At 39.0% G+C, this 10,668-nt stretch overlaps 1 protein-coding gene across 1 annotated transcript; it reads right to left on the bottom strand.

Annotated features, from left to right (window-relative positions):
• Positions 1–824: 824 nt before the first annotated feature.
• LOC131004356 (E3 ubiquitin ligase PQT3-like) lies at positions 825–9,738 on the bottom strand. Its single transcript, XM_057931029.1, has 15 exons — positions 8,674–9,738; positions 7,578–7,689; positions 7,162–7,243; positions 6,862–7,028; positions 6,641–6,714; positions 6,398–6,463; positions 6,132–6,288; positions 5,907–6,055; positions 5,570–5,734; positions 5,092–5,391; positions 4,064–4,105; positions 3,164–3,413; positions 2,917–3,033; positions 2,340–2,412; positions 825–1,556 (listed from the first exon to the last, which is right to left on the bottom strand). The coding sequence occupies exons 1-15, from the start codon at positions 8,834–8,836 to the stop codon at positions 948–950; spliced, it is 2,526 nt and encodes an 841-aa protein (XP_057787012.1). The 5' UTR covers positions 8,837–9,738; the 3' UTR covers positions 825–947.
• Positions 9,739–10,668: the final 930 nt, after the last annotated feature.

Genomic DNA, 10,668 nt, shown 5'->3' with positions numbered 1-10,668 from the left:
TTCTATCAAGTATCAAGTATTCATCAAGTATCCTTCAAATCTTCAAGATCTTCAAGGCAACATTCAAGTATCCTTCGAATATTCAAGTATTTGAGCATTCAAATCTTCAAGTATCCTTCGAATCTTCAAGTATTTGAGCGTTCAAATCTTCAAGTGTCTTCAAGAATTCTATCAAGTCTTCAAGTATTCTTCAAGTATCTTCAAGTGATCAAACCTTCAAATCTTCAAGTGATCAAGGCGTTCTTACAAATTCCAAGAACGATCTTCTTCAAATCAAATCAACCAAGTCCCAAAGCTTCAAGGCGTTCTTACAAATTCTAAGGACGTTCTTCAAATCAAATCAAACCAAGTTCGAAAGCTTCAAGGCGTTCTTACAAAATTCTAAGGACGTTCTTCTCAAATCAAATCAAGTTCAACGTTCAATCCAAAATCATGACTTAAGTCCTTTGGATTGGCGTCATCAAAACAAGTATTTCAAGAACCTTCGAGCTTGTTCAAGAATCAAATGGAAGAGAAGAATCAGAGGATTAACTAGAGATTGCAATCCGCATAAATCTATTCTCAAATCTATCAAATTATCTTTGTAACGCATTTTGTATTTTATCAAATTGAAATACAAAAATTTGTGTTTACAGTGTGCAACGCCAATAATAAGACTTCTCAACCAACACTTTACTTTTTAAAATATAAATTGCGAATTTTTACTTTTATAACTGAAATGATGATCAACAACGTAAATAGCAAAAATAAGCATTTCATTAATAAATAATGATTGGGGTTATAAAGAAGATAGCAAGCAGAAGCAGGCAGGAGGGGGATAAAAATGATTAGGAAACATGCTCATCTTCATTAAATGGCAACCCAGTCGTAAATCATTCATTATTACATTATCAAAGCAAGCTGGGAGACAAAGCTCCTTTAAAACATAGGTGTCCAATCACTGACAATTATCTACGCTTGCTGCTGCTGCTGCTATACACCCCGCGATCTCTCTCCCGTCTAGAGTGGCGGTGCTCCTCCTCCGCCGAGGCAGCCGGCGGAGGCGACGAGGTGTACCTCGACGGCCGCCTCTTGAAATGCCTCTCGTCATCGCTGCTGTCGTGATCTACAGAAACGGCAGCACTGCCACCTTTTCTTGATCCAGTAGCTGCCTTGTGCTCTTCATGCTGCCCATTCGACGATCGGTGGCTCGCGGCAGCCACATCAGTTGAAGAGGCCTTTCTTTTCTTGGTAGCTGATTCGCCACCAGCTGGGAAGCTGATGCGGGAGAAGACGCTCGCCTTTTGCTTCTTCTCCGCCGCAGCAGCTGCTTCTGTGGGCGACTGCGAGCGGCGAAGGTGGCTGCTGCTGCTGCTGCGGTGGTGATCCTTGTCGCGGTTGGTTTCTTCGTGATACTCACGACGGCGCTGCTGGTGGTGGTGATCGTCATGCTCATAGTCGGACTTCTTTTTGGAAGATGGCCGGGGAAGCTCTGGGTCCCGGGAGCGCCGCTCCGGCGAGTGACGGTTGCGGCTTGGAAGGCGGTGGTCGGCGGCAGACGGTGGAGGGGTCAATCTCTGAACAGAGAAAACGCACATAGTTAGACGAGGAAGAAAATATGATGGGCTCCATAAGGTATAAAGGCCCACGTTTCTAGTAAAAAGTACCCATTGGGCCCACAGGGCTATATGGGCCATACTCTGGACTTTACGTGGGTACCATTTTGGGCATAATTGTTTCAAACCAGAATAAATCCACTTTTCGATTAATAACTTCCCTACTTGTTCAAATTATTTATTTGAATTTGCTTAGCATCCAAGGGCACTAAAAAACTTGCTTATATTTGATGAAAACGATTTGGATAAATCAAAATACTCTACTTTTTCTCTCTCTAAGCATACACTTGGAAAACAAGAATTTGCGCCAAGGATTTCCACCAAAGCATTTGTGGGAGGTGATGTGAAAAATGCAAGTAAAATAGTGTTGTGAGAGATGTTTCTTTTTTCACGGTTTATTCTCTCTAGTGTTCCTCGGCGAGGGAAAAGCGGGTACCGATATTGGCGATACCTTATATATCTAACTCCACATTCTTTCAGCAATCAAAATAATCATGAAGCGATGAGAGATGAAAAAAAAAATTAAAAAAATGACCACCACCTATTATTCTAAGCAGCAAACCACATTCAAGATAAATGGGAAACATGAAAATGGAAAAAAAAAAAAAAAACTTTTTTCCACGAATTACGCCCTGTCCTGCTGGAGCAGGTTTTAGAAATACCCATCTCAACGACCATAAACTCGGCCTGCATCACGAGACAAGTATAATAAAATAAGAATAGCCCAACGATAAAAATACATACAGATTTGGATCTCGAAGAGACATTGACTGTACTGCTCCCTTCTCTTCCATATTCCCTATCTTTGGAAAAGTCCCTATATCAAAGGCAAAAAAACAAGCTTAACTAAGATTGACTATTTCGGCATATATAAAACTTGCTTCGGTAGCATAACTTACTTAAGAGAGATTATCAAACCAGACAATTTCACTCAGTTTTTATACAATTGTATGTTTGCCATTGCTCATCATGCTTAATTAATTTCCAAAGTATACATATGCTACAATTGTCAGTGGCAAGTTACAAGATTAATCAAATGTTGCCGAGTACAACAATGCAAATGGCAACAAAACGACTAGATAACTCAATGGTTACAAAACTGTCTCAAGTTGATAACTGATGAAAGCTCAATTAACAAGAACCCATATCTAATCAGAAGTTCAAATCTCAGCTCAATGATCCAGACATAATAATGAACCTTAATAATAGTAGCTCAAGAGTAAAATGTTGTAGAATGACATGTGTATGTGTATATAATTAAGAGAGAGAGAGAGAGAGAGAGAGAGAGAGAGAGAGAGAGAGAGAGAGAGAGAGTGCTTACCTTTCCTCACGTCTCTCCATTTCACGCTTTCTCTTCAAATCAGCTTTGCGAGCTTCAAATTCCTCTCTACTCATGACAGGTGGGGGAGCATTGTATCCCACTAACTCAGAAAGGTCCCTGGAACCCATAAAACAAATGAATCACAAACCCAATAATCAAGAACCAAGAAGTAACTATAACCGATCAGTCACTTAGAAATACCGAATACGTCAAACACTATATTCTGGAGTCATAAGCTCAACCATACCTCTGAGGGCCGTATGAAAGAATACCACCATGTCCTGCAAATGGATCATATGGTAAAAAGCCCCCAAATTGAACGTCCATATGATTAACTCCATAACCCCCATAGGGCATAGGACCACCACCATACGGCATAAACCCATCAAATCCAGGTTGCATGCCATTCCAGCCAGGATTAAAAGCAGAAGGGCCCATAGTCATCATGTAATTCTCAGGAGCAAGGTCTGGGCCAGTCCGCCACTGCATCTCTGCAGCTGCAGGGCATTCCAAAAATTCAAATTGATATTAAACAACTAAATCAGATTAAACCACACAGATGATCCTGAGTATTCATGCTGTATTTCATGTCAAGGCACAAGAGTGCAAAAGAAGATGCATTTTGTGCCGACCAAGCTTGGCTTATAACAAACTAAGCAAGATCTTACAAATAAGTTAATATGAAGCAGAGTAGAAAATCATTCGTATATTAAACAACATTACTTCATTGACATCCTAAAAGGCTATCACAAAATGTTCCAAAGAGTACAACAGAGCCTTAAACACAATATTCCTAGAAGAAAAGCATGAAAATGCCATACATTGATGGATCTGGCTGTAATTAATTATTTCCAGGAAAAGCCCAGAATCAATAGAGCAAACTAGTCAATCACAGAGAAGAAAGGTTCAATACAATAAAGAAGCAGACTAGCAGCCAAACATTAAGTTCATTTCCTCTTGGTTGGCCAAATACACCACCATTTATCAAATATTATAGCCATTTCCTCATGCTTGATCAAATATGCCTTTATATATCAAATATCAGCGAAACCTCGGATCAGCAACCAAACTTTTACAAATTAATTCATCAAGGTACATATTAGTATGAGCAAAATACAGGAACAAGCAAATTTTGATAAGAACATACCACCAGGAGCCATGCGAATTTTCTTCTTTTTCTTCTTCCGGCCTGTGAAACCACAAAGAAAAATCATGTCACAATTCAGCTCCTAATTTAAGGAACAAACAAATTGCAGCATGACAGTCCATAACCAAATCTTGAATCTAGAGCTTATAGGACCTATGGAAATAAGCCCTCACCCTCGGCAGGATACTCATTAAGGCAGAGCAGTAACACGTAGATTCAGTTTTTTTTTTTTACACAAAACATAGAACAAATCATGCCACGTTAATCAAAGCCATATATGAGAAACTAGAAATAATTTTAGGAAGTAATGCAGGAAAATGCACTAGCAACGACAATGAACATGAAGAAAGTAGAGGACCTAACAATCACTTCTAGAAACTTCGGTCCAGCATCAGGCACTTCGGCCTGAACCATGGTTTAAAAAAGCTTTTTTCAGGTGCACCTTGGCGCAAGGCGCCCGGAAATCAGATCTGAGGCTGCACCTTACCTGATGTGAATGGGGCGCATGCCTCGGCCCAGTTGAGGCACACCGAGGTGATAGCCTCACGTTTAGGTTTGAAGTTCCTTTTTTTCCAATTTTTTGGGCTTACGCTCGAAATTGAATGGGCTTTCATGTTTAAAGATCAATTTGAAGTGGGCCGTGTAAAAACAGTCCTAATTAGAAAGATTAAAGAAGAAAGAAAAAGTGAATAAATTGAAATCCAAAGAAACCCTATGTTCTGATTCTTCTGAAGACTGCTCCTCTCTCTCTCTCTCTCTCCCCTATTTAATTATTAGACTTTAATTTGGGATTTTAAAGACTTATAACTAGTTATGAACATATGAATTCTATGTGTTTTCATATATTTGCTATATTTTTATGTGTTTTATTATTTTAGTTGTGATTTTCATGTATTTTTATGATTTATGCCTCACTCCACCTCAAGGCCTACGCCTCATGGGGCCATCAGAAAATGCCTTGAGGCATAGAATGCCTTTTAAAACCTTGGTCACAACTACATATAGCGAGTTATGTGAACCTTATTTACCTGCTTCTCCAGACAATGGTTTCTGCTGCACCTCTTCATCAGCCAAAGGAGCACTTCCTTGTGATGCTGCTTCCTTAACTGTTCTTGAGTCATGTGTTGCTTCTGAAGCATCGGGCACTTTTAAAGCTATCCCTTTCTCTGACTTCAGGGGTATGATAGCAGGCTTATTTTCTTCAACAGTCTCCACAACTGTTGGAACTTCCTGCAGCTGAGGTGGTGGTGCAGGCACTTGCTGTCCTTTTGAGGCAGCAGACTGTGTGGGGGATGGAACCTTAGCTTGTGGATTTCGTGACTCCATGTCTGAACCAAAAAAGAAAAAGAACGGTTAGGAGGATGGTTGCAAGTAAACCACATTGATAGCACACTCCATATCAAAACTAAAAGATGCTCACACATGCATTTGTGAGTGTGCATAGTGTATGCGCAAGAGAGAGAGGGAGCAAAGAACAAATGAATAGAGACTAAATAATGCACAAACCTTGGGCTTGAAAAGCACTCCCACCATTTTCACCACTGTTGTTATTGGATTCCAAAATCCGATTAATGGTATCTCTTAAGGTCTTGTTGGGCAAAAGATCATCTGCAAGAATACTTGTCGCCCCACATTCACACATTGATCTCGACATAATGTGATCACGTATGCCTACGGAGAAGTAAGAAACAAGAAAAGTGGGGACTTTTAACAAATTTGAGAAGCATGGTATCCTTTCAAACACCTGACGAGAAAACCTCATTCCACATGTAAAATCGTGCAAAGTGAAAAGTAAAAGAGCCACTAGCATTTATATGCTGAGGACAATAAAGCACATTCTTACATTTATCACAGAAGCTCTTCAAACAACACTTGCTCGCTAGGACAGCATCTTTCATTACTTCTTGACACAAAGGGCACCGCAGCTCTCTTGGAAGATCACCAATTGATCGCGTAGATGGCATTCCCTCAATTTCTTTCTCAAAAGCGGCCCTACAAAGAATCACCGATGGGAAAATATGGCCCCTGCAAAACACACATATAAATTGAACTAATGAAGAGAGCTTACTCATTTGGCTTTAAAGTTGCTGCAAGCCCGCTCGCCATTGCATAAGAGCCATCTGGGGTGGCCACCAACATTGATTTTGGAATTCCAGTAGCAGGTTTGACCCTTCTGATGTCAAAATTGGGATCTCCGTTTGTAGGGCAATGCTGGATAAAGTGCCCTGCATGAAAGAATCCATAACTATAAAATACTTTTTTCAATATTTATATATATGTCCATGGCCAAGTCTAATAATGAAGTCAATCCACCTTCCTACAAAAAGAACATACCAGGCACCTTGCACCTATGACATATGTAGCCTTGTGGTGGTGTTTTCTTCTCAAATCCACCTCGAACTGGAAACGAGATCATTAAATTTCAGAGAAGTAGTCATAGACAACAAAGACATAGGAAGACAGTAAAGCATCAATACAATAATTTCTGCCGATATTAAAAGAAAAATGGATGATGTCATGGTTGATTTTTAAACAACAGATATGTTCCAGTTAGACATTAAGGGACAAGAGAATCACCAAAACCACCACGTCCACCCGGCATTCTGCCACCTCGTGCAAAACCCCTACCATTGAAACCATCCGAAGGTTGTCTGCCAAAAGATGGAAGTTAAAAAAATTAAGCTCCAATAGCCAGAAATTGAGGACAAACTGGCTCCAATAGCCAGAAATTGAGGACAAACTGGCTCCAAAATAGTTATCACCCAGAACATCAATGATAAGCCAGAACAGATTCTCACCGCTGCCAATCTAATGCTGGTGTGTCAATTAAAGCTTTGATCTTGCTCTCCTCATCCTCTTTGCTAACAGGAGTAGCATCTTGAATTGGGATGCTGGATGGGACAGGGGTAGATTCAGGCATAGCATATAGATCATTTCCAAATTCATCCCATTCTAAATCTTCACCCTACAATAAGCAAGGAAGTATTCATACACTTGCAACACTAAAAAACTGACACGGAAATGCTTCCATGTCCAGTTTCCCAGTTACATGTAATAAGGCGGTAAGACTATTCCAGTATTAATGAATAAAACCTTACATATTTCACATAAGACTGATCTGCCACAGCAAAGCTACCCTTTACAGCTTGAACATCTTCAGAATTATGGTCAACATTCAACCTACAGGACACATTCAAATACGCAAACTAAGCACTAAGAAATTCTGCAAATGCTGAAGTGTGTAAGCCTACTATTTGTTTTGTGTGTGTGAGTGTGAATCCTTCCATCTCTGAATGGATATCCTTTAAGTCAAACAGAGAAATCAAAAGGTTCCAAACAAACCACCTGAATTAGTGAATTTTTGACAAATGTGCAAAAACAAACTAAAGCTGGCCATACGTTTTAGAAAACATCAACAAGCAGCTCAAATTGATGTTTAACTTTTGGTGGTTACACAAATCTTTGATCTCACAAGTAAAAAAATTGACAAAGCTTAAAAGGAATGAGGCAATACTCTTCTTGCTCGCTAACAGGTGCAGTAACTATGGGCTTGCGAGGCCTTCCAGGAACTCGGCGTATTAAAACTGAAGTATTTTTGGGAATTAACATTCCTTCATCGAGGTACTCTGAAATTACAAAACAATGAGATGTGTATAAACCCCACAAAACCACCACATAAACGCAGCCAAAGAGTAAAACTATAGTTAACACCATCGAAAGTGATCCCATCACTGCCATAGTCCCAATCAACCCATAATATGTCACCATCCCAATCACAGTCCTGATCTTCACAAATTAACCCTACAAAACTGGAAGTTCTCAATGTACGATAACTATTACAAGCTTAATTATTTAGTGCGTTCAGCATTAAAATGCTCTAATCCCAATTTCCTTGCAGGTTTTTATATTTGGGCATCGTTCAAGTAAAACAGTCAAGCTTCAGCCTCCACAATATATACATATATATATATATACACATACTGTCAAGCTTCTACTAAAACTCACAACTACTAACACCTGTTTTATACTGCAACAATCTCCAACATGCCAATTCAATACTAATTCATTTAATATCTAACTGAACATCAAGATAATTATTAAAGATCTCGAGATATTTCATATTTTAAAGAACCAATTCCGTAAGTTCCAACAATTTCAAATGAACAAATCAGTGTGTGTGCAAGACTACCAAACAAACAGCAATAATAACACTCAATATGAGTCAACTTTCTCCAAAGCACCAATCTCATATAAACTAGAACACAATCGAAACTCCACCACCCAGATTCACAACAGCTGAGTTTATCAGCATACCATGATTTATTCAATTATCAACTATTATTAGCTTTCCATGATTGATTGAACACAAGCATCGTCAGTCTAAACCCAGAAAAACTAAGCTTCGCAACAACCTAAGACCCAGGCCCTATGTCTCCAGAGAAGATAGCACTGAAATATGTATTCATTTACATTGACCAACAACGTATTACACAAAGTAAAAAGCTCAAATATGTGCTCTACATACAGAAAAGATTGCAAAAATGACCATAAACCTATGTTTTATTTAAAAGATTTATTTGAACAACATTCTGCAAAGAATCAAAACCAACCTTCATTGGTCTGGGCGTTGGTGACTATGAGGTCAAAATCAGTACCACCCAAATGCTTTAATTCAAATATTTTTTCTTTCAAGTGTCCCACCGAAATAAAGTGGCCGTCCATCGGAACTGAATCATAATCTTTTGCACTTTTAAATTTATAGTAAACAGCCATATTTCGTTATGGTTTCGCCTTTCTTTGTATATGTTCACCCTCTATTTCAGAGAGAAACAACACAAACAGAAATAGAGGCCGTCAAAAAATACAAAATGAAAGCCCTGGCATTCAACTTCAAAATTTGAAAAAGGAAACAATAACAGTACAACGGAAACTCAATAAGTTCTTTTTTTTCCTTCTTCTCTGCAATTACTCAGGAAATATTAATCAAACCGACTAATTGATGGCCTTCTAATCCTTCAGGCACTCAAAAACATCCAAAGTCAGCTCGACGTCTTTACACTTGGATCGATAGACAACTGATCTGGATCTCAATCCAAAACACCACCAAACGACCGGAAATCGGACAGATCGGGGAAAGACACCAAAAATCTCTTTCCCTCCAGAAGACGCCGAGGGGAATCGCTGAGTTGCCGCTGCCTCGAACCGTGAACTTCTGAGCAAATCTTCCAATTGATGTTCGCGAACGATTTCTAGCTCCGCATATGCTCCGCCAATTGTCCAATTCGATCGCCGAATTGAAGAAGAAAGCACGCGGAATCAACAGCGCGGAAAGCAGTTAGGGTTGAGCCGCCTTAACCAAATTACTCCACCATCGATGAAAATCGACCGAATTAAATCCGGTTTCTTATCGGAGAGGAATCTATCAACCGATAACGAAATTGATTTGTTCAAAGAAATCCGCGAGAGTCAGGAATTAGGGCTGGAAGAATGCGGCACAAATGAAAATCGCAAATCTCTATACCGCTGAGACGATAAAGTATTGTATGTGGGAAGTTTTGTTAAGGCGGAATACGATGTCGTTAGCGGAAATCCTACACCCCTGTTCTGATAAAGTTTTAGGCTGCTCCCATAAATTATTTTAAATAATTTAATTAAGTGAACGGTGTACACATCACCCTCCACTTATTGCGTGTGTTTTTTATAAAAATGGATTAATTGCACCAAATATCACAAATTTTGTTTGAATTTTATTTTTCTTATAATTTTTTAAAAAAATATTATTTATCACAAATTAAATTAATTATTCATTTTTTTCACAATTTTTAGTTCCGATGACCGAAAAATTGACGTGACGCTGATGTAAATTTAAATTTACATAGTATAACATTGATGTGGAATATATATTAATTTAAAATTACTCAAATAACAAAATCACATAAAAAAGCCCTAATATCACTTGAACTAGAAAAAAAATGAGTAAAATTTTGAAGTAGCCAAAATGAAGCATAAAACACAATTTATGGTCACACATTGAAAAAACACAAAATTTGGCAATTTTTATTGATTTGGACGTTTTTACCCTTAATGAGGTTGACCGGGTAGGATCAGGCACGCGGGTCGCGTGCCGGGTCGGGTTAGGCACTTATGGCACTATTAGTGCCATAAGTGCCAAGATTTTACTTTGGTTTTATTTTGGATTTCCGTTGGCACTTATGGCACTAATAGTGCCAAAAGTGCCAACGGAAATTCAAAATAAAACGAAGTAAAATGGTCATTTGGGCACTTATGGCACTAATAGTGTCATACGTGCAGCACAAATACAGAAACAACAACATCATTTAAACCCTAAATGGAACATCTAAACCCCAAATGGATAATCTAAACACTAAATGGAATATCTAAACCCTATGGGGAAGTGTGCACTTATGGCACTTATGGCACTATTAGTGCCATAAGTGCCATACGTGCAGCACAGATCAGATCAGATCAGATCTGTCGATGGCTGAAATCGAAGGAGGCGGAGATCAAATCTGTCGATGGAGGAGGCAGCGCAACGATCAGATCAGATCCACCGCCGCCGCCTCATCAGATCAGATCCAAAAAAT

This window comes from Salvia miltiorrhiza, unplaced genomic scaffold, assembly GCF_028751815.1.
Source record: "Salvia miltiorrhiza cultivar Shanhuang (shh) unplaced genomic scaffold, IMPLAD_Smil_shh original_scaffold_386, whole genome shotgun sequence".
Lineage (NCBI taxonomy): Eukaryota > Viridiplantae > Streptophyta > Magnoliopsida > Lamiales > Lamiaceae > Salvia > Salvia miltiorrhiza.
Note: the sequence above shows the minus strand (reverse complement) of the source record. Positions and strands in the feature narration are given on the sequence as shown.

What these genes read in the sequence shown, in the direction of transcription:
- LOC131004356 (XM_057931029.1), bottom strand. Translation starts at nt 8,836, where the DNA reads ATGGCTGTTTACTATAAATTTAAAAGTGCAAAAGATTATGATTCAGTT. An exon ending in AATTCGCATGGCTCCTGGTG is followed by an intron (nt 3,414 to 4,063) that starts GTATGTTCTTAT and finishes AATGCCCTGCAG; the next exon opens with CTGCAGAGATGCAGTGGCGG. An exon ending in ATGGAGAGACGTGAGGAAAG is followed by an intron (nt 2,413 to 2,916) that starts GTAAGCACTCTC and finishes CCTTTGATATAG; the next exon opens with GGACTTTTCCAAAGATAGGG.